At 55.0% G+C, this 23,618-nt stretch overlaps 1 protein-coding gene across 2 annotated transcripts in view; it reads left to right on the top strand.

The window, feature by feature from the left end:
• TEAD4 (TEA domain transcription factor 4) overlaps nt 1-23,618 on the top strand; it is a 63,487-nt gene that overhangs the window by 28,013 nt on the left and 11,856 nt on the right. The window contains exons 3-9 of one of the 2 annotated variants that reach the window (XM_044226686.1): nt 9,153-9,217; nt 9,660-9,722; nt 13,338-13,466; nt 14,521-14,564; nt 15,048-15,103; nt 17,441-17,580; nt 18,647-18,820. In XM_044226686.1, the coding sequence (XP_044082621.1) occupies nt 9,153-9,217; nt 9,660-9,722; nt 13,338-13,466; nt 14,521-14,564; nt 15,048-15,103; nt 17,441-17,580; nt 18,647-18,820 (671 nt within the window). The remainder of the gene's footprint in view (nt 1-9,152; nt 9,218-9,659; nt 9,723-13,337; nt 13,467-14,520; nt 14,565-15,047; nt 15,104-17,440; nt 17,581-18,646; nt 18,821-23,618) is intronic. The other variant, XM_044226688.1, reaches the window with a different exon arrangement.

Genomic DNA, 23,618 nt, shown 5'->3' with positions numbered 1-23,618 from the left:
TCAGTGCCCTAGCTGCATCCTGCACCCCCAAGAGCCCGGTCTGTACACACCCCACTTCCTGCAGCCAGTGGCCATTGGTCCTCTTGTAGGTGGGCCAGCCCAGCGGGACACAGGGTGGGAGCTGAGAACAAGCAGGCAGGAAGAGGCCTCGGGCAGGGAGAAGAGCCAGCCGATGTCGGGTGCCCCGAGGAGGCGTCTAGACCTCAATACAGGATAGGGATTCAGCCTGCTCCCAGCTCTGGCCCCAGGACAGCCAGCGCAGGACAGGCTGAGGAGGGCCAGCAGACATGCAGATAATATGCGGAGCTGCAGGACAGATTAGCGCCTGTTATTTCTGAGCCGAGCCTCCCACGCTTGTGGATGGGCTCCCGCAACCAGGGCTGCTGGCCGGCTACTGCCTACGGCTGCCTTCAGTTTTGCCCCGTCACTCTGTGACCCTCGCCCTGGCACTGCCACGCTGGTCGCTCTGACCACCTTTGGCCAGCCTGGCCTCTGGCCCCGTGGGCAGGTGGTGGAGAGGTGAGCGTAGGGCAACTTCTCACCCCCATCTGCCCGCACACTCTGTCTTTCCCTCCCCTCACAGCTCCTTCTTGCCTTCTCTGTTCTGCCTGCAAGAGGGCTGGCTGGCTCTGTGTTCTCTGCATGCTTCCGTTCTGCCCACCATGCTCCTGAGTCTCCCAGCTCTCCTGGTGTCCCCCCTTTCTCTGCATCTCCTTTCCTTGCATCCTCCATTGTCTCCCTGGGTGCCTTGTGGCCCAGGCTTCTAGTTGCCATTAGCAATCCGGCAGCTCTTACAAGCGAGCTCCTCCACTGCCCTTTGCTCTCTTGCCCTGTGGTTTCTAGATCCTTCCATGCCCCCGCTTTGGCTCATACACTAACTTCAAACTTCTGAAGGCCTGATGGCATGACTCTCAGTTCACACCTGGTCTGTGCCAGGAGCTGGTGTGGCCTTGGGCTGGTGGTCTAACCTTTTTCAGCTTCAGTTCCTCATTTGTAAAACTAGGGGCAATGATAATAATGCCGCCTTTCTGTCTGGTTTTGGTTCCATTCATTTATTTCTTTTATTGTGGGAAGATAGACACCAAGGAAAATTTACCACTGTAACCCTTTTAAGTCACAGTTCAGTGGCGTAAAATTCATCTTGTGGCACCTGTCATCGCTACCCTCCATCTCCAGAACATTCTCATCCACCCCAAACTGAAACTCTGTGGCCCTTAGACACTAACTCCTGTGCACTCTGCTGTCCCCCAGCCCCTGGGAAGCTCTCTTCTGTGTTGTGTCTATACGGATTTGCCTCTTCGTGGTAGCTCGTGGAGGTAGAGCCAGTCATACAGTGTTTGTGTTAGCACAGTGTTCTCAAGGTTCACCTGTATTGCGGCCCGGGTCAGGACTCCGTTATTTTTTATAGCCGCATAATACTCCTTTGCACAGCTACACCGTGTTTTGTGTATCCGTTGAGCTCTTGGTGGACACTTGGTTGTCTCCTCCTCTCCCCTGTTGTGGCTAGTGCTGCCATGAACACACATGTATGGGTATCTGAGTCCCTCCTTTTCAATTCTTTTGCGAAAATACCTACAGATGGAATTTACGGATCATGGGGTAATTGCACTTCACTTTTTTTTTTTTTTAAAGATTTTATTTATTTGACAGAGAGAAATCACAAGTAGGCAGAGAGGCAGGCAGAGAGAGAGAGAGGGAAGCAGGCTCCCTGCTGAGCAGAGAGCCTGATGCGGGGCTCGATCCCAGGACTCTGAGATCATGACCTGAGCCGAAGGCAGCGGCTTAACCCACTGAGCCACCCAGGCGCCCCTGCACTTCACTTTTTGAGGAAGCGGCAGACCATCTTCCAGCAGCTGCGCCATGTTCTGCCAACAGACTGCAAGGGTCGCGGGGTCTTCGCTTCTTTGCCAGCAGTTGTTGCTTCTCGTGGTTGGTGGGTTTGTGCTTGAATTGTCATCCTTATGGATGTGAAGTGGTAGCTTGTGGTTCTGATTTTCATTTCCCTAATAATTAGTGATGTTGAGCATCTTCTCAGCACTGCCACAGGGATGAGAGCACGTGGGGGCACGCCTGGTGTTCAGCAGTGGGGTGTGGAGCTGAATGGGACATGTCCTCTGTCCTCAAGAGCTGGAATTTTAGGGAGAGAGGAAGGCAGGAGCTCCAGTGACTTTCAGCCAAAGAGTTCGAGAAAGGCACAGACCCCTGTGCACCGGGACTTGGAGGTGGGAGTGAGCACACCCACTTGGGTGGGGATCAGGGACCACATCTTGGGGCGGTGGCCTTCAAGGTGGGGTGGGATTTCACCAGAAGCCTCAGAGCGGGGCAGGGACAACAGTGATACGAGCTCAGATGTCAGGCCTAATCTCTGCCTTCTGAGGCTGCGGGCAGAAGTTTCTTATCCACAAATAGCCTCCTCCTCCGCTGCAGGTGTTTATAGCTTCAGCTGGTCCCTGGACAGAGAGGCCCCCAGGCCATCAGGATTAGGGCTGGTCCTAGAGGACTGGAGGGCTTACTCCCGTGAGAGGCCTCTAGGAAGCCAAAACCCGGTGTGTGCATGTCCGTCTTCTTTTCAGTGGGGGGCTCTGCCCTCAGGTTCTCAGCTTTCTCCACCTTTTTTTTTTTTAAGCTTTTATTTGACAGAGAGAGCAGGCAGAGAGGCAGGCTGAGAGAGAGGGGGAAGCAGGCTCCCTGCTGAGCAGAGAGACGGATGTGGGGCTCAATCCCAGGGCCCTGAGATGATGACCTGAGCTGAAGGCAGAGGCTTAACCCACTGAGCCACCCAGGTGCGTGCGTCTTCCACTTTTGAGGACTCCTAGCCTTCGTGGTAACAGGGCCTTACGAGCAACAAAGCAGTAGCGACTGGCTTTGCTGACCTTCCGCTAGGCAGTAGGTGCTTTACGTCCTCGATGCTGTTTAGTGTACTTATGGCCCCGGGGAGAGCTGGTGTGGACAGGGGAGGCAATATAGGCAGAACGAGATGCAGCAGTGGCCCGTCCCAGACCGGCGTGTGCGGGTAGGATAACGATGTCAGCGGTAGTTGTGGCCAGCGAGAAGCCTGGGCTGGCTGATGGGCACGTGTGACGTCGAGGGTGGGGTTAGGAGGAAGTGGTGGTGGTCGTGTGAGCCCTGAGGGCGCCACCCCAGCCTGTGGTGAGGCCAAGGCTCCCCTTTGTCCCTCGGCTGTCCTTGCCTATGGTGGGGTGGGGCCGTGGGTGTGAGTTGAGGCTGTTAGACACATGTCCTCTGACAGATGGGCCACGGTCTGGCGGGGGCGTCCTTTCCAGCCACACCCAGGCCCTCTCTAGGGTTGGCCGAGGCCACCTGCCACTCTGTAATGCCCAGCTGCCTCCCACCACCCCAGCACGCGGTCTCCGCCCTGGAGGGGAGAAGACTGGCCTGACTTCGAGCAGCAGATGACAGAGCTGGGACAAGGATGTGGGTCTCTTTCCCTACCCCTGATTCATCTGGACTTTGCACTCATTTCTTAACTGCCCTTGCTCCCTGCTGGCCTGCCGTGTGGTTTCAGGGCTCTGCCTCTTAGCATATGCTCCCTGCTTCTCTTCACTTCTCCCTTCGACTGTGGCGTTCTGATATCTACACCATCCACGGCGTGTTGGTGTCTGTCAGCTGGGGGAAGCACAGTCCGTGAGTGAAAACACTGGGCAGGCTCCTGGGGTCCCAATAGTCGGCTCTTCCTCTAGGACCTGGGTCTGGGCGAGGGGAGTCGGACATAGCCAAGGGCTTGCTTCCTGCAGAGAGCCAGGTGGGGATCGGTCCCGAGGGAGGAGACCCGTGATGTCTTGCGGAGGCAGCTCCCAGCCCTGCCTACGGAGGCGGCCATCCTAGCACCGTTGTGAAGCCTTAGAAGTGTCTGTTCTCGAGGCACCTGGGACACTTAATAAACCATGTGACTTTTAATGAATCACTTCTCCTCTCTGGGCCACAGTTACTTCTTCCCTAGGCAACATCAGACCTGGGGGCACCAGGTCTGGCCCTTGCTTCTGAGAGAGGATAGCCCTCACTTCCATGTTAAGTAGAAGACATGCTGTGCAGTCCTGAAGAGACAAGCTCTGGAACCAGACTGGATGGGTTTCAGTCTCTACCACTTGTTGTGACCTGAACGGCTTCCCGAACCTCCATGTGCTTCGATTTCCCTGTGTGTAGAAGGCGATGGCAGTAGCAGTGGCACAGAGTGGCTGTGAGGATTGAAAAGGGGGACGCAGATTCGACTATCCCAGTGAACAGTGTATTTGCACAGGTCCTTTTGCACGAAAGGGCTCAGTAAATGTTCACGACTGTCGTCTTGTTACGAGAGCGAGAGAAGCGGTAGCAACTCCCCACATAAGTGTAAATAAAGCCTGGATTAGAGGCCACCTGGCCCCGTGGCAGCAGTGTGACCGGGTGGCCTCCGGAGCACCCCGCTGGCAGGAAGGAAGCTGGTTGGCCCCTCTTGGCTTGACACACCCACAGAGAACCCGCACTTCACTCCTGCCTCCCGGTGCTCTCCACCCTGGCATCACCTCTGATCAGCAGAACAGAACTGGGTCGAATAACGGCCTGAGATGAGCTGGTGTGGGGGGGTGCTGTTCCAGAGATGGGGGTGCTGTTCCAGAGATGGGGGTGCTGTTCCAGAGATGGGGTGCTGTTCCAGAGATGGGGGCGCTGTTCCAGAGATGGGGTGCTGTTCCAGAGATGGGGTGCTGTTCCAGAGATGGGGGCGCTGTTCCAGAGATGGGGTGCTGTTCCAGAGATGGGGGTGCTGTTCCAGAGATGGGGTGTTGTTCCAGAGATGGGGTGCTGTTCCAGAGATGGGGTGCTGTTCCAGAGATGGGGGTGCTGTTCCAGAGATGGGGTGCTGTTCCAGAGATGGGGTGCTGTTCCAGAGATGGGGGTGCTGTTCCAGAGATGGGGTGCTGTTCCAGAGATGGGGGTGCTGTTCCAGAGATGGGGTGCTGTTCCAGAGATGGGGGCGCTGTTCCAGAGATGGGGTGCTGTTCCAGAGATGGGGTGCTGTTCCAGAGATGGGGGTGCTGTTCCAGAGATGGGGTGCTGTTCCAGAGTGGAGGGTGCTGTTCCAGAGAAAGGGAAGGGAAGATGCCCAACTTGGAAAAACACTAACAACTGAGTTGGGTTTGGCTCCTGTGGCTCCCAAAAACGGCCCGTGGAGCGGCAAAACTCCTGAGCCCAGTAGCAGAGGGCAGAGGGTGCTGTGGCACTAGGAGGGGGCTGTGTCTCCATGACCTGGGGCTCCTGGCATCTCTGATGTCTGGAGTAGTCATCTCAGCCCCTGCTGGGCACTAGCCTCCCTCAGTGCTGCTGCTTCTGTGCTGTGGAGAAAGGGCCGCTGTGCACGGGCTCAGAGGGCAGTGCTGGTAACCGAGCATCTTCTTGGTGTCCTGCACTCGTGGTGCCGCCGGCCCAGGTATTTCTGCCAGATCTGCGGGTGGGTGCTCGGGGTCGGATCTTCCGGCTTCAGTGTCCTTGGCTGGTACCAAGAGCGGTTGCCCACCTTCCTACAGGCCCGAGGGAGGTCCGTGAGTTTGGGCTTCAGGACCATCCGTTGCACGTCCCCCTTCCAAGCCCCTAGTCTGCTTATTTGTAAAGCAGTTTCATTGGAGTTTAATTGCCATACGGTGAACTGTACGTATTTGAAGAGGACAGTTTGGCTAAGTTTTGACAGATGTACACACACCTATGAAGCCAGTAGCTACCGTCAAGAGAGTAAACATGTTCATCTTCACCTGAAATGATCTTTACTTCACTTTGCATTTATTTTTAAAATTTTTTTATTTTTTAAAAAGATTTTATTTATTTATTTGACAGAGATCACAAGTAGGCAGAGAGGCAGGCAGAGAGAGAGGAGGAAGCAGGCTCCCTGCTGAGCAGAGAGCCCGATGTGGGGCTCGATCCCAGGACCCTGAGATCATGACCTGAGCCGAAGGCAGAGGCTTAACCCACTGAGCCACCCAGGCACCCCTCACTTTGCATTTATATGTTAAATTCTTTTTCTCAAAGAGAGCCTTCCAAGTTTTAGATGCTTCAGGCTTCGTAGAAATCGGGATTTGCTCCTGCAAATCAAATCAAATCAAATCAGGCTGGGAAGCACTTTAACAGCTATGTTGGACTAGTTGGAAGTAAAAAGCGATTGTTTTTATTTAATGTGTACCTTCCCTGTCGGAGGCCAACATGCCTGTGGGACGTCTGTCAGCATCTTCTCACCTTTCCCTCATCCTTCATTTCACATGTATTTACTGGGAGCCCACTACAGAAGACGGCAGGTGGCGTTCTAGGTGTTGGGTGTGGACAAGTGAATAAACAGACAAAACCCCCTCTTCTCAGAAGCTTTTCTTCCGTTGGAGGTGAGGGTGGGGGGTGGTGCTCCGAGTGAGCAAGCAGATCGTGCGGTGTGTCAGAAGGTGCTGGGGAGAACAGCAAAGATGTGAGGCCGTCGCAGGGGGGTGGGTGGGGGCTGACATCAGCCATCAGCCGAGAGTTCGGGAAGCTGTCTCTAAGACAGAGGCACCTGAGCAAAGAAGGCCTCCAGGGTGGGAAAGGGAGGGAGTGGGCCGTGTGCAGCAGGGCTGAGAACAAGGCACATGGAGGCCCTCAGTTGGGGCCTCAGGTGGGAGTGGGCCAGGCATGTCTCAGGAGCGACCAGGAGACCCAGTGGAAGATGCTGCATGGTCAGAGTGGCCAGGCTGGGGATGGAGTGAACAGGCTCCGGGGGCTTCTAGGCCATTGCAGGGGCTTGCACACTTGTAATCTGAGTGAGATGGGAAGCCATTGGAGGCTGTTTGAGCCACGGGGTTGCTATGGCTGCTCTGTTAAGAATAGGCTGAGGGTTGGGGCGCCTGGGTGGCTCAGTGGGTTAAAGCCTCTGCCTTCGGCTCAGCGGGGAGCCTGCTTCCCACCCCCCTCTCTGCCTGCCTCTCTGCCTACTTATAATCTGTCAAATAAATAAATCTTAAAAAAAAAAATAAGAAGAATAGGCTGAGGGCACAGGGTCCAGGTAGAAGGCCACAGAGGATGGGAGCTTGGACCATGGAGGGTGAGGTGGTGGGAAGTGGCTAGATGCCAGATATACATTTGACCTCCTTTGAACAATGTGGGCGTTAGAGGGGCCAACCTACCCCACCCCCACCCCCAGCACAGACACAGTGCACAATCCACATATAACTTGATTCTCCCAGAGCTTGACTACTAATAGCCTACTGCTGCTGACCAGAGTCTTTCCAGTAATACAAACAGTCGATTCCCCTGCCTTTCCCAGCAGCAGCCCCTGCGTTCTCCCGCTCACCCTTCCCTGCAGCACGCCCTCCTGCTCTGTGATCAGTCTCCTGGTCTCAGGAACCTTCCCTCCTCCCTTGCTCTTCTCCTTGCTCCCAGGCTGGGCCCCGAACTCGACTACTCGCACGGGCCTCTTCCTTTAACAGGAAAGGAAACTGAGCTGCAGAGAACTCTCAGTGAGCTCAGGTTAAGGTCTGCTTCCGAAGTCTGTAAACGTTTGCTTAGAATCGTCTGGAGGAGGAACCTTAAAAGGGCCTGGTTTAAGAAGGGAAGTCTGGGTGAAGGTCCAGGAGGAATGGGACGTGCCAAGATCCCGTATCTTGTTTTTGGAGCCACTGGGCTACACCCAGCTCCCAACTCCCAGTTCTGGCGATGACTTAGACCCTCTGGCCAGTGATCAGAGCATTTCCTAACTGCAGGGTGAGTGTCTCTCGTTAGACATGGTGTGGGACTGCTCAGCCGTCTTTGGACATTCGTTTAAAGGAGCCCATGGAATACCTCTCCGTGGAGAGCTTTGAGAAGCGACACGCCCCCAGCTCCCTGTTTTAGGTGCAGACCAGCCCACAGGTGATAGCCTCAGGGTCTGGTCCTCCCCCACCCCTTCCCCTGACACAGACTGTCCAGTGCTCCCAGGCCAGCTAGTCTTCCTGGCAGACAAGTCCTCCCGAGGGTGGCCTCTTAGTTCAGTTTTGGCAGTGGGGAAAGGTCATCTGGGGGGCCAGCTTGGCCTTGGCTGTGCTCTCCAGTTACAGCGGGGTGGCGGACAGCCCACTTGTCTCACCCCTGCCCCCCCGCACCTCCTGACTCATAGCCACAGCCCTCCAGGCTCAGCAAGGGCCGGCAGGACGGGGCAGGCTGGTGGCTGTGCTGCTGGCCCCAGAGCTTGCCCCAGAGCGGGCCCAGAGAGGTGACAGCTCCTACTCAAACCCCCTTGCCCTCCCTCTCCCTAGCCCAATGCCCTTCTTTATAGTCTAATCCTACCCAGTGGTCAAGGTCCAGCAGAAGGCTCACCTGACCACCCAGCCTGAGCTGACCCCTGTGCTCTGAGCACACTGTGTTCAGTGGCCCGCACTGTCTGTGGCCCACACTGGGGTTACAGCATGGGCACACGTCTCTTCTTAGCTGTGTGGTAGTTGCTTTGAAAACAGAACCGCCTTTCATAATTGCATTTACAATAGTAGGGGACATGGGTGGCTCCTTACAGTTTTTCAGGGTCCCTTAGACACAGCCTCAGCCTCTAGGAGACGGCTCCCTTGGCAAACACTCAGTACGACCTGGTGACTGGTCTGTTCAGAGCCATGCAGCTGGAGGTGTGGGCTGCCCCGGTCTTCCTGATCTGAGTTAAGGGCCTCAGGCCTCCTCCGTGAGGATGCTCAGGGTCTCAGCACTTAGGTCTTTCATCCCCCCTGCTGCCCACAGACAAGGCAAGACCTCTCGTGAGGTACTGCTCATCTCTGGAGATGGTGGAAGCTGTGTGGGCAGGGGCCTGCATGGGCGAGTGTCAAGGTCCAGGCACTTCCCTGCAGCCTCCCAAGTGTGCAGAAGACCCCAGGAGGAAGCAGGACAGATTGGCAGCTGTCCCACGTTGTAGAGTGGGGGGAGGAGGTGGCCTCTGAGAGGGCTCCTCAAGTTCATATGGGGCTCACAGCCCTGTCATCTCCTTGCTCTCAGGTTACCAGTCCCCCAGCAAGGCCTGTTGCTGCTGGGAGATCCCTGGGATCCAAGGAGGGCGGGAGGGAAACTGCAGAGTCCTCACCCCAAATCCCCACTCAAGGTGGGAGAGGGTGAGGGAAGGGATCCCCAGATCCTCTCGTGTTTCTGCCTTTTGTCCTTCGCCCGCTGAGAGGCTGTTGGTGTCTCTGTAGGTCGGAATGAGCTGATAGCCCGCTACATCAAGCTCCGGACAGGGAAGACCCGCACCAGGAAGCAGGTGGGCCCTCGGGGATGAGTGTGGGTCCCAGGGGCAGGTACCCCAGTCCCAGCCTGCTCCCATGGTGGGCCAGGCCCTCTGCAGGACCAAGGGTGGCTTCTCGGTGGGGCTGGCTCAGAGGAGTTATCTCTTTCTGGTGGGCCACAGACCATTCACTTTCCCCGCAGTCCCTGCTGCCATCGGCTGGGAGAAAGTGCCCCCCTCCTGTCCCCAGGACACTGGAAGAACAGAGAGCGAAGGACTGGCGCTGTACTTTGATTTATTGCCAGACTCTGGGTTAGCTGGATGTGCGGGTCTGAGGACCCATCACTGACTGCCCCTTTCACTCACTCATTCCACAGATGTGGCTTGAGGATGGTGCAGGGCTGAGGGTCAAGGAGCCAGCATGGGGAGCACAGGCCTCCTGGGAGATAGGGACAGGAGCCTTCTCTTCTTGCTACAGGTCTCCAGCCACATCCAGGTGCTGGCTCGTCGCAAAGCCCGCGAGATCCAGGCCAAGCTAAAGGTAAGGCAAACCAGCAGCAGTGGGAAGGACCGAGGGCATAGGCGGGGCCAGCTTCCTAGAAGTTAGGGCTCTTTTTCCCTTTGGGTTCAGGGGCTGGCTGTTGGTGTGCAGAGCCAGCGTGCTTCTTGGTGTTGAGAAGAGTGGGGTTCGGGCTGTAACTGCTCTTGTCTGCACTGGGAATGACAGTTGAGCTGTGTGTGTGTGTGACCCCAGGCCCTGCAGTATCCCCCTTCCCGGCCCATTTACTCCCCAGGTCACAGCAGGATTGCCCTCCACTCCCCATTCCTTGAGGACCTCGTGGAGGCTGACCCCTTAGTGCCATTCCCTGAGCCTGCGGGGTGGGCGTGGTCAAGCTTGGGAGGCCCTGCTGTGGGGGTGGGGCAGCTGTTCCCCGGGAGCTGGGGGGAGTGCCCCCCCCCCCCCCCGCACTCCACTTGCAGATGGTTGGTTCTCTCCCCTTTCCAGATCAGCCTCACCTGACAGTCCCCAGTCCCCAGTTCCCAGAGCAGTCCCCAGCAGGGGACTGCTCCGGGGAGGCCCCGCTGCTGACAGGACACCCCATCGGGTAGTCTGTTCCCCACAGGACTCAGGCCTCCTGGATGCCCGAGTCAGGGGACCCTTTCAGGGACTTCCAGGTGGGAGTGAGCTTGCTGTCCTACAGGGGTTTGTAGTGGAGCTTGCCCAGCTACCAGGTAGGAAGAGCTGACTTTTAGGGGTGTCAGACTGAAACCAGCAGTTAACATACTTTTTTTTCAGCCCTTTTTGTTTTTTCCTCCAAACAGAATATCACACCAGTACGTAATCACAGGAGCTGCCCTGGTCAAAGCTAGGTTGGTGAGGAATAGGCCAGAGACCCCTTGCTTCTATCCACCTCTCAGGCCCCGTGGCTCTTGAACCCCAAAGTAGCTCAGAGCCCAATTAAAAACCTGCACTAGATGAGCTTGCAGGTCCCTGCGGCTTTGGTTGTCGGTGATCCTGACACTGGAGCCTCCGAACGAGTGGTGGGAACTCCCAGGAAGCCGTGCTCCACGGCCCACTTGGCCCAGCTGTCCCCCGCCCCCACAGCTGCAGCCCAGCACCATGCTCCTTTGTCCCCTGGACAGCTGGCTGGGCCTCAGCTGTCGCTCCCTCCCTCTCAGGCCGAGCACACATACTCCTGGAGACCCCCCCCCCCCGGGGTCTGGAGTCCAACTTGCTCACTTCCCCTCTCTGGTCTGCCTCTGACTTGCTGGGACCCTGGCAGAGAGCCAGATGGAGAAGAGACTTTCCAGTGTTCTGTTTACAGCCATCAAGGGAAACTTTTAATTCCCTTGGGGACCATCCGTATGGCCCCCATTTGCTTCAAGGAATTGCTACCTTTGTCTATAGGCTCTAACTTAGAGGCTGGGGAGAGCTCTGCTAGACCACTGGACGGACATTGAGGGAAACCATGAGCCCCTTAAATAACACGCAGATCTTTGTGTGCATGCGTTTTCTTGGAGAGGGTGGTCTGAGGATTTTTTCGTATTCTCAGAGGGGTCTGGGACCCAGCATAATTTGTCTCCCTGGGCAGACTTCTTATTTGGTAGAAATCCCCCAGGACTCGGGATCGGGTGTACCTGGCTCTTCCCTTGTGCCACGGGGGCGTGGTGAGTCACTGGCCCTCCTCCAGCTCTATTCAGTTTAAGATGTAAAATGACAAGGGGAAGCAAGGTGGTGTCTGAGGTCCCCTCCGGTCCCCAAATTCAGTGTCTCCCTGGCCTTGTAACCTGGTCACTGATGTCACGCCCCATAGCATCTTTCCCACTTCGCCCTGATTCCTGTTCCACCCTGGTGACAACGTGCTTTCCTGAGCCCCAGTCGCCTGTTTAGATCAGCTATCCGGGAAGGGACGTAAGTTGCTGACATCGAGCGGATGGAGCTCTCTGGCCTCACGGGGCAGTTGTTAACCACAGAGGTCCACGGGCTTTCTGAGTGTTCAGCCTCCTGCATCACACGTGTCCTCCTGGAGGGAGAGGCCTGGGCCGGCTGGCCTGGTGCATTTGGCTTTTCTCTCCTGAACTTGGTGCACGTGTCTTCGGGAAGAGGCCCCCTTATGCTGAGAGCTCCCTCTTTGGTTGTCGAGAGCCTCTGAGAACAAAGCCCAGGTTTGCCCCGAAAGGACAATGGCTTGAAGATGAGCCCTCCTCTCAGAACGGTCTCCTGTGCCTTCTGTGCTGTGTGTACCCTTCTTTCCCCCATCCCCTGTCCTGGGCCTGCAGAGGCCAACCTGGACCAAGCTCTCGGGCTAGCCACCACCACGGTCAGTGCCCTAAATTCTCAGAGCCTCTGTTTTCTTCCTCTTAAAATGGGGATCCTGCTGGTCTTGCCAGCCTCACAGGAGTGCTCTGATGTTCAGAATCAAAGTGAAGTCGTGTTCTTGACCTTCTCTGGGCCATCTTGTGCCACATGAGTGCACATGGTCCTGGCGAAGCTGAGCGGCAGGGCCTCTGCAGTTCTGGCTCCACAGTCTGAGGTGCTGGGATGCTGGTCCCCTCACGGTGGTGCATGCTCCACAGGGCTGTTGTGGGGGCCGAGGGAAACTGTCGTGGGGGAGTGTCGGGAGTGGCAAGGGCCTGTGTCAGTTCTCCCTTGTCTGGGACTTGGAAGGAACAGATCTGGGTCTACCATCTTAATTATCAGATAATGGCTAATTTATTTTTCCCATTTAAATATATTCATCATAAAGACAGAGTTGACATAATCCAGTCTCTTGGCCTCAGCTAAGATACACATACTTGCCATCCTAGTCTATATGTTGGACAAAAACACAGTTCCCATTAGGCTTTTTGAAGTACAGAAAACTGAATACAGAAATACTAAAATACGTGTCATCATTTTGAAGACCTGTGGGATTGGGGCGCTCTGACCCGGAGCTGCTGGCTTACACACGCATACACGTTACTACTGTGACTGTTCTCGTCCGTGTCACACTTGCTTACAGATGCTCTCCTTTGCACATGTTAGTTCAGAGCCTCTGCAGTGCGAACCTGTTCTTTGGTGTCTTTGGACCAATGGAGGGGAAGTAACGGGTGTTGACACCTGCCACGTAAAAGGCGGGGGTGCCTTGGGTGTCCACAGTGCAAGGGGAGACCCATGGGGCAGGACTGGGACAGGTGGGACCAGAGGAGTCCGTCCCATGCCTGCAGATAGCCCATGTGGCCGCAGAGGAGGACTTCTGTCTGTTTGAGGAGGGCTCTGACATATTTATGTAGTATCATCTTCTGTGAGCCAGGTCCTATGCCAGCTGCCGGGGCGTGGAGGCAAACAAGGACTAAAAGGCTTCTCAGAATGTCCCCGTGAAGACACGGTCTGGCAGGTGGTTTCCCAAGGCCTTAAACTCTAATGAAGTAGACTGGACAAGTATTTCGCTCCATGGCAGAGGAGGAAACTGATCAGAGGAAAAAAATGACCTGTGCTCTGTCACAGACCAAGTTCATAGCGCAGCAGGGGCGTGAGCCTGGTCCCCCGGGGCCTTGTCCGGGGCTCTGGCCACTGGCGCTGGGACAGCTTCCCCGAGCACAAGCCCCTACCCCGCCTCGCCCACACCTGCCGTAGTGACCACTGCTGAGGCCCTCCCTTCCAATGTCTCCCCAGGACCAGGCAGCTAAGGACAAGGCCCTGCAGAGCATGGCTCCCATGTCGCCCGCCCAGGCCATCTCCGCCACAGCCTTCCACAGTAAAATGGCCCTCGCCCGGGGCCCAGGCCACCCAGCAGTCTCAGGGGTAAGTGGGGCTGCCTGGAGCCAGAGGCCGAGCCTGCCCCTTCTTCTCACTCCTTCCCATCCTGAGGAGCTGGAGGCACTGGCCAGGCCCCATTTCTCTTGAGTCCTCCCAGGCCTGAAGAACCAGGAGGAAGGAGGGACCAAGGACTGAGGGGCCACGCTGAGGCATGGCTCTGCTGGTATTGGCACTGGCCTCTCGGGGGCCTTGCCGGTGACGCAGCAGGCCTTCCACAGGGGCAGGGCTGCCCCCAGTAGCCAGCCAACTGGGTGGCTCTACAGAGTTGGCCTGATTGACGGATGCGAGCTGAAGCCCAAGGCTTTGGTGCGGCACCAGCGCAGCCCTGAGCAGCCCTCCACCGCTCAGCCCGCCCCACGCCCCACAGGCACTCTGCACCGCTCTCCTGCCACTCAGAGCTGATGCTCGGGAACAGACCCTTGTTTGGATTTTAAATGTCTTGACTGGGGCTAGCTTGGTGACACGTTCAGAATGGTCTAGAAAGGTTCCTCCTTTCCAGGGCTGTGTCCTCACTGGGTTTTCTTGGCTGCAGGGACTAAATCAGTCTTCAGAATGCACCCATAACAGCACCCTCGGCGTGTGGGGCCGGGACCAGGACGGCCCCTTGCTCAGTGAGCCTCTCGTCCGGCGGTGTTCAGAGTGTGTTCCAGAGACCGCTAGTCCCTCAGGATATTGCCTAGATAACGACACAAAGTTATCATGTATGAGGAAGTTTGGGACACTTAGAACTAAATAGGTTTCTGAAACCTGGGACTGTTCGGGCCTGATGTGCCACTACGCACTGTGGGCTTCTAAGGGAGGAATAGCCTGCCGTGACGGCCAACCTGGGCTTTCACCAAGGAGCACCTTCTCAGCAGAGCAGGTCCAGAGACTAGAGCTCCTCGAAACACTTGTGCGGGACAGCCGTGCTAACTCTCTCCTTACCACCCACTGGGTCCAGGCCCCCAGCCCCGCCTTCCAGCTGAGGCCTGCCTGGCCTCCCCGCACCGCGGCCCACGTGCCTGGTCCTGTGCTGACTCTGCGCTTTTTGCCTCCTCAGTTTTGGCAAGGAGCTTTGCCGGGCCAAGCCGGAACATCCCACGAGTGAGTATGGCCTGCTGCCGGTTGCTCTCTGAGCTGAACCCGAGCGCATAAACGTGTGCTGTGGAGCCTGGCCCCCAGTCTGGGACAGGACCGCAGGCTGGCCTCAGCCTTTGAGCGGGGGCTCGAGCTTTGAAATCAGGGTCTCCCGCTCGCAGGCAACAGCCCAGTCTGCAGCATGGACAGAGCTTGGGACCCCGAGGGAAGGAGGCCAGAGAGCTGCCCTCTGGCTGGCCAGGGAGGGAGGGAGGACGAGAGGGAGGGGTGGATTTTCCCAGTAGACATGCTGCTTCTGTGGGTCATCCATGAGACCATGAGTCCACGAGACGGACTTGGCAGGGGAGGGAGCAGGTGGCCAGGACCCACCAAGGCCACTGATGGCCAGACCACCAGGGCCAGACCCACAGAGCGTGCTGGACACTGCCAGAGGCTCCTGGGCTGCCGCCTGCCCTAAGGCTTACACCTGCTCTCTCCTGTCTCCCACAGTGTGAAACCTTTCTCTCAGCAAACCTACACTGTCCAGCCTTCGCTGCCTCTGCCAGGTGGGTCGGCAGTGCACGGCTCCCTGGCATCTTGCACGCCTGCAGCTCCTGCCCCCCCCAAGGTCCCAGGCCCCCTGACAACTGGACAGCTTATGATTTGTTTAGATGCGCATGCTCAGAACAGACATCCCAGTGTCCTGGCTCTGCCCCTTGCCTTTCCCCTACCACGCACACCTCTGTGCTACACCAAGCCCCTTGTGCCACTTGGGCTGCCTGACCTGCTCCCCAGCTTGGGCTCAGGGCCTTCAGGGGTGCACGACATCCAAAGGGGAGTGCCTGTGCCCCAGGGCCACTGTTCTACCTGGTTCCCTGTATACTGCAGGAGTGCCCCGGACAGCTTGGGTCTTGGAATGGCTCCCTTCTTGGTGACACTGTAGTCTTCTCCTTCAAAATGGGAGATCCGAGGAGAGCATGGCTTTCCAGCCTGGAGCTGCTGGCTAGCAGAGGGAGCCCTCCTGAGCAGAGCTGTGGAGCATGGGTGTCCCTCCTCCCTGTTCAGGGGACACTTCTTTCTCATGAGGGTCCCTCACCTCCTTCCTTCTCTGCAGGACAAGGCAGGATCCTCACCCTTAGCCACCTTTTCTGGCCGAGGGAGTGACTCTGCTGACCTTCTAGCCTTGGGCTTGTCCTGTCCTGAGAGCAGGGTGCTCCCCTCTTGGGGTTCTGATCGCTGCTTTCTCCCAGCCCCAAGTAACCCGCCCTCCTGTCTGTCCCCTCCTCTCCCTGGCCTCAGTCTCGGTTCAGGCCCTCCTCTTGCCTGCATGACTGCAGTAGCCTGCTAACCTGCGTCCCGTTTTATCCCGCCTCCTCTCTTCACCCCGTGATTCACCTCCGTGACCACCCTGTGGTTCCTAGGCTTAATATCTTTTCCTGGCTTCCGGGTGCCTTCTGGGTACGATCTAAAGTCTGTAGTAGGACTTGCATGGCTCTCCTTGGTGACTCAGCTTCTCTCCTTTCCCTCCTGCCCTCCGTGCCTCCACCTGCCCTGCCTCTGGGCTGTGGCTCAGGCTCCCCGTCCTGCTAGTTCTCTGCCCTGCCCCTGCCCAGCTTAGGCGCCCTGAGCACTCTGCGCCCCCATCTAGCCCTTGATGATTTTTATTGCCAGTATCGGGTTGGGGGGCCTAGTGTCTGTGAGCGACTGCTCTGCGCTTCCACGGGGCCCGTTGTGGCCGGCACACGGCACATCCTCCGTGAGCAGTGCCACACCGATGAGCGAGCCGTTCAGCTGGGGCATTAGGCATGGCTAACGTGTCCAGCACGGCCCTCTGCCCACCCCTTGTTTCTTCTCCGAGTCCTTTCTCGAGTGCCCCTGACTTACTTACCCACCTCAGCACGCGGGCCTCCCGCCTCCCTCTCCCGTCCTGGAGTTCGGCCTCTGCTTTCTCCCACCCCGTCGGGTGCCCCAGCTGGGGGTTTTGCTCCTTTGTGTGCCTCCTGTGTCCCTGACTCTTCCCTCCACCACACTGCTTTTGTTCGGGCCTTCTTCATTTTTCCCCAGAAAATGTCCCCAGGACCGTGCTTCTGACAGCCTCACCCCTGCCTAGTCCTTCCAGAAATGGGCGTCCGTTCATTTCACTGCCCCGCCTCCAATCCTGTCGCTCCCAAACTCTCAGGCTCAGATTCATGCCGTTTAGCTTGGCCCCTGGGCCCATCTCTTCACCTTCGTTTCCTGCGACGTGCACAAACCCACCTGCTCTCCGGTTCCCCCCAAGGACCTAGCTTCCAAACCCGCTGAGCTTCTCACAGCCCTCTCCCTTTGCCTCTGCTCCGAGTGCTTTTCCCTGTCTTCACCTCCTGCCTCCTGCATGTACTGGCTACTTCCTTCAGGCATCGCCGTCTTTGGAGAAGCCTTTGCTCTTCACGCCCGAGTGCGTACCTTGTCAGTTCTTACCACGTGCCTTACTTCCTTTATTAGCAAACCTGTATGGAGTGCCTGTTCTGAGCCGGGCGCTGTTGTAGGGGCTGGAGAGACAGCAGTGAACAGATCAGGAAGCTTCCTGCCCCCACGGGGCTTCAGCATTGTAGGGGTGGTTGGGTCTGGTTGTCTCGGACTGGACCACAAGCTCCCCGGCGCAAACCCGGCAGTGCTGCTCAGGAAGCCCTTGGTCCCCCATCCAATGTCCATTTCCCTCCAGTGCAGTTCTTCCCAGGGGCCCAAGGGTACAGCTTGTACAAGTGCCGCCCTCCACCAGCCCTGCTAGGAGGCCTATTTAGGGAAGGCAAGAGAGCTCCTGGTCAGCTCGGGGCCTCACTGCTGGGCCCGGGATCCTCGCAGAGGCTGTCGGCAGGGAGGCCGTGTGTGGACCGCTCCCCATGTGCCTCTCCCCCTGCGTGCAGGGTTTGAATCTCCTGCAGGACCCACCCCGTCGCCCTCAGCGCCCCCGGCACCCCCATGGCAGGGCCGCAGTGTGGCCAGCTCCAAGCTCTGGATGTTGGAGTTCTCTGCCTTCCTGGAGCAGCAGCAGGACCCTGATACGGTAGGTGCTGGCCCGGGTCTGGCCGGCTCTCTTACCCACTCCTGTTCCTGGAGGCGCCTGTGTCTTCAGCTCTTTCCCCACCTGCTTCTGGCTTCCTGCTCTGGCCTTCTGCCCCACTCCACTTCTGGGTTTCCCTTAGTTCCCCTACTCCTTCCCAGTCTTCCCTTCCACTGGCCCTCCCTTCCCCTTTTCCTTCCTTCATCCACCCCTCCCTCTTCTTTGCTCACTCCGGCCCCTCTCTTCCCCTCCTCCCCTGGCATGGTTGATGATCCCGCCCCAAAGCCCTCCCTGGGGTCCTCTGTCCATCCCAGTTCTCTTGGCTCTCCCTCTGCTGCTCCCTCCCTGACCTGCACTCTTCTCTCCATGCCCTCTGCCCTGCCCCTCAGCCCCCCTGCTCCATCCTTGCCCCTGTGGCTCTGAGGAGCCTCCTATGTCCAGCCCACATCCTTGGGCGCCACCCCCACCCTGTCCCCTTCGTGTCCGTGTCCTGGGTGACCAGCGTCTTCTGGAAAGGTCAGAGGAGGAGGAGCTGAAGGAGGCGGGGCACCCGGGGGACTTCACAGACCATTTCACTCTGATGTTTTCAAACTTGTGTTTTCAGCAGAGGAACCATTAATCAAACGCTTATTCAGAAGCCCCGTGTGTACAACAAAAGAAGTAGACTTTCTTTGGGTGTAGTCCGGTGCCTGTGAGGGGCCCAGGGGTAGTCCAGCCCACGTGAAAACACCTGATCTAGGCCGGTGGTCTGACATGGCAGTTAAGAGAGGTCCAGAGGTAGGAAGTGATTTGCCGAGGGCATCCAGTGGCCAGCCAGGACTGAAACGGAGCCCTGTTTATTAGCAGCAACTAGGCCCACTAGGTGCAGGCACAGCTCCAGAGGCTTTATACCCATTAACTTGGCTTTACATTGGGTCCTTTTACTATCTCCATTTTACCAGTTGGGAAACTGAGGCCCAGAGAGCTGAAGTCACTTGCTCCAGGTCGCGTGGCTCTGATCCCAGCTCTGATCTTCTCTGGCTGCCTGCTACCCCGTACCTGTCCCTCAATCCAGCTGTTCTCTCCACAGTACAACAAGCACTTGTTCGTGCACATCGGCCAGTCCAGCCCAAGCTACAGTGACCCCTACCTCGAAGCCGTGGACATCCGCCAGATCTATGACAAATTCCCGGAGAAAAAGGGGGGACTCAAGGAGCTCTTTGAACGGGGGCCTTCCAATGCCTTTTTTCTTGTGAAATTCTGGGTAAGCCCTTCGATAAGCTCTTCCTTCCAGTCCCAGCATGTTGATGATAAGGAGGAGGAAAGAGAAGAAGTGGGTATTGGGTGCCCTTTCCACTAGTGCAAGGGGCGGTCTGAGCACACAGCGGCCACAGGGTGGTGGGAGGCTGAACCCAGGAGCCACAGGGATTGCCGGAGAGCCAAGCTAGCAGGAGAAGGCCCTGTCCTGAGAGGTGATGACAGCCTCAAGGGGACTACTAGAACAAGACCTCAGGGGACACTGAAGGAGGAGTCGGCAAAGAGCCTACATGGACTCTTGGAATGCCAAGTCCTGAGTTCGCTTTGGGGCCACAGCAGGGCCACTGTTGGGTTGGGCAGTGTCTGCAGAAGTAGGCTGTAGGTTTAGGATAGCTCACCCCAAGAGAGACACCCACCCAGCTTCCCAAACATAGGCTTAGCCTCTGTAGCTTTCCCTACAGGGAGGAGAGCTCTCTGCTTTTGAATCATCTCCTCTGAGCCCACTAAGCTGTAGTGCCTGCTCTGGGATCTTACCTCCCAGGGGCCCAGGGCACACAGAAAAGGGGTGCAGGGAAGAGTGTCTGACAAGTGCACACTTAGCCCGTGATGGGGAAGTGCAGCAGATCCTTCTGGAGCCTGGTTTTGCTTTTCTCCTGTGCAGAATCTATGGTTTTCCAGATCTCGTATTTCTCTCTTTTTGGTGCCCCTGCTTATTTTTCTGGAAAGCATTCTCTGGTACTTCCCTAAGGAAAAATGTGGTATAGATAAATGTTCAAGTCTTTGCCTGTTGTTCTGTACTTGGTTGATAGTTTGACTGGGTATAGGATCTAAGTCATTAATCATTTTTCTAGAAATGACTTTCAAGAATCATTTTTCAATACACTGCTCCATTGTCTTCAAACACGAGTAGTGTGGTCACTTTCTGATTCTCTGTCCTTTGTTATGTCACTTGGGTTTTGTTTTAGTTTTTGTTTTTTATCTCTGAAAATTTTGCATTTCCTTTTTATGCCTTAACACTCTTAAGTTTCACATAGATGAGCTTTGGGATATGTATGTTTTTACTTTCTGATTTTTTAAGCCAGGCCCTTTGAATTGTGAGATTTTGTTTCTCAAATTTGGGGAAATTTACTTATATGATTTCTTTCCCTTTGTTGGCTCTGTGTTCTTATCCAAGAACCCATATTAGTCTTATTTTGGATATCCTGGACTTACTCTCTATGATTTTTACAATTTCTTTGTTGATTTTCCAACTCATTTTCTTGGATATTTCCTTAACTGTATCTTCTAATTCTTCTGAGTTGGTTAAGTGTATCTGAGTACATATTACATAGAACCCAGTATAGCAGTGGCATAAATAAGTAATTTATTTTTCTTCCATGTAAAGTAAGTCTGGAGATAGACTGTCCAGGGCTGGTCCGGCAACTCCTTGAAATCACTAGAGATCCTCTATGGAGCTTTCTTGGAAGTCACACACAACACTTAATTATTCTGTGTGGTTGTACTCTTAGTTGAGTAAACTGTCATTCTGAATAAAATTAGGGTTCTATGATGATAGAAGAAAATGGATGAGTCTTTGAGTTGTTATTGTGTTCATAGTTCAGTTGATGGCATTTTTCTTAGTGGTTCAGAAGGTCATGGTGCATTGTATAATTAGTGCTTGATTAGATTAATGGAATATGGTGGCATTCTCTGCCCCACCTTCTACTGAATGTCTAATTTTGACCATGATATTTTTAATTTCTTCTTTTTTTTAAGACTTTATTTATTTATTTACATAGAGAGACACAGTGAGAGAAGGAACAGAAGCAGGGGGAGTGGGAGAGGGAGAAGCAGGCTTCCCGAAGAGCAGGGAGCCTAATGTGGGCTCGATCCCAGGACCCTGGGATCATGACCCGAGCCGAAGGCAGAGGCTTTAACCCACTGAGCCACCCAGGTGCCCCCCAATATTTTTAATTTTTAAGAGTTCCTTCTTGTTCTTTGATGGCATCCTGATCTTATTTCATGACTACAACTTTTTTTTTATCTCCCTGGGATACAAAGTAAGACCCATGTGTTTATGTTTCTTCTGTTCCCTTCTTTGTATTTATTTCCTTTTCATCCTTTTTTCTATGTGTTTTGATGTCTGACAATGTCTGTAATTCTTGGTTCATATATAATTCACCTATCGTATAATTCATCGACTTAAAGTATGTAATTCAATGTTATTTACGGCTTTCCTAATACTTTGTTTTATGGGTATACCAAGTTTTGTTTATCCATTCATCAGTTGGTGGACCTTTGGGTTGTTTCCACCTTGTCTGAATAATGCTACTGTGGACTTCACACCCAAGTTTTTCTGTGGCTATAGGTTTTCATGTCTTTCGGGGAGACACTTGGTTCTTGAATTGCTCTGTCATATGGCAACAACGCTTTGCCTTTTTTGAGGAGCTTCCAGACTGTTCTCTGAAGTGGCTGTGCCATAGTACATTCTCACCAGTGGTTTTATGAGGGTCCCTGGTTCTCCACATCCCTGCTGACACTTGATTATTTTCTGTGATTATACCCTTCCCAGTGGGTGTGAAGTGGGATTCCTTGTGGTTTTGATTTGCATTTCCTTGTGCTTATTGGTCACCTGTCTGTCCTCTTTGAGGAATGTCTGTTGAGTTCCTTTTCTGATTTTTAAGTTGGGTTGTCTTTTATTATGGAGTTTGAGCTTATATATTATAGAGAAGTCCCTTATTAGGTGTGTTTTGGAGATACTGTCTCCTAGGCCATCAGCTCTTTTCACATTCTTAATAGTGTCCTTTGAAGCAGAGAAGGTTTCATTTTGGGGAAGTCTGATGGAGTCTTTCCTTTGTTGTTTGTGCCATGTCCATATTTAGTGATTGGGAGCTCTGTGTACAGGGTAGGACTTGTCACCTGGTGGGTCACCTGGTGGGCCGCACTTTAAGGTGCTTGGGGTTGAGGAGTCATCTGGTTTTTTTTGAGGGAACCAATAAATGTCAGTATGTTTATTAGACCTTTCCCCCCCTCCTTGGGGTTGTTCAGTTTCTCCAGAGAATTCTCCTTGAATGATGCCCCCAGAAGGGGATATACTTGGTCCCTGCAGCCAAGGTGTGGGACAGTGGTGAGGGCTGGGGATCCAAGCATTTCTTACGCAGCTTTCACTCAATTCTCTCTCCCCCCTCTGACCTGCTCCCTGAAACCTGATGCCCTCCTGTAAAATTTCTAATGATTATTTCTTGGTCTTCTGCCGAAGGGTGGGAGAGGTGGGCCTGGAGGCCTCACCACTCTTGGTACGGCCTTTCAGTCAGTGTCTTGTGCGAAGAAGCCCGTGCCTTCCCTGCCTGCACTGTCCTGGCCTCTCCAGGCCCGAGCCCCTCAGGGCTTGCTCAACCACGGCTGCTCACTTTTTACTCTAAGACCTCTGAAGGTGCTTTGAGGCTGTGATTCCACTTGCTTCCTTTACCCGTAGAGTTCCTTCTAGCTCTGGTCAGCCTTTAGCCTTCTTAAATTTGTGGAACTCTCTTGCTGGTATGGTTTCGCCTCTGTTTGCTTCGTGTTTATGGCACAACACATTAAAAAAAGTTCCTTGCTATTGTTTCTAGTTGGTTCCCTGGAAGGGAAAAAATGAACTTGTATGGTCCGTCTCCCATTTTAACCAGATGTCCTGGAAAGCAGCTTTAACTAGAGTGTCACCTCTCGCAGATTGGTAGTCCTTGTTTGGCATGCTGGTTTGAGAAGATCTAGAGGGAGAAGGTTCCAGATTGACTAGTGATGACCACCATGGGTGTAGCAATGGGGTAGATAGTGGCACTTGGCGACATCTTTACCATCCCTTCTCTTCAGGTAATGAGGAATCACAGAAGGTTTCCCAGTGAGGAAGGACATGGCCAGAGTTGTCCTGAGCTGGATCAGTCAACCGTCCAGACTGGAAGTGAGGAGGAGGCTGCTCTAGTTTAGGTCAGGCAGGACCTCAGCCAGACAGGCTGGCCTTAAGAGTGTGATGTATGGGGCAGGATGTCTTTCTCCCTTTTTCCAGGAGGAGCTTAACCCCACTTCACTTCCCCATTTCCTCTCTCTACTGTCCCTTTTGGCCCTGGCCCTGAAGTTGGAAGTAAGAGGCTTTGCTATGGGCCGCTGTCAGCAGCGTCTCTGTGTAGCAGGCGCAGTAGCTCCCGTTCCCTGCTATGTGTCTGAGGGGGCTCCTGGCGTTTTTTTTTTGGGGGGGGGGAAGCCCGCACACTCTCTTGAGTGCTCCTTCCCCCAGGCCCCGCCAGTCCCGGCTTAGCCTTGGCTTGGAAGAAGGACCTTGGGGGAGGTGATTAGTGACTCCTTCTAGGCAGTGGCTCAGCTACCCTGAGGTTGTCATTTCAGAAGGAAGGCCTGGTTGGCAGGAGGCATTTGTGGGAACAGTACCTGGGGGGCGGGGGGATGGGGAATTTGGGGCCTTTTTCACTAGCTCCTGCCTTCTTTTAGTTAGTAGTAATATTCTGTATTCTTCTAGCCACCATCCAAATGAGGACCATCCTAGGCCTCCCCTTTCACAAAAGAGGGGGACACTGAGGAATGGAGTAAGCAAGGGCCTGGCTTTGAGACGTCCAGCCAGGGTAAGCCTCTTTCCTGTGGTCGTTCTTGTGACATACACATGACCTAGGTCAGGGCATTCAGTGGAAGCTTACACCAGGCACTGTCCATCACTTTACATGTATCAGCATGTTTCATGCTTGCCGTGACACTGAAGGCAGGTTCAGTTGATGACCTCATTCTCTAGAGGGGAAACTGAGGCACAGAGCGGTGAAATGACTTGCCAGGGTCAGCCAATT

Source organism: Neovison vison, chromosome 12 (genome assembly GCF_020171115.1).
Source record: "Neovison vison isolate M4711 chromosome 12, ASM_NN_V1, whole genome shotgun sequence".
In the NCBI taxonomy this organism is placed as follows: domain Eukaryota; kingdom Metazoa; phylum Chordata; class Mammalia; order Carnivora; family Mustelidae; genus Neogale; species Neogale vison.
This window is presented reverse-complemented; position numbering and strand designations above follow the sequence as displayed.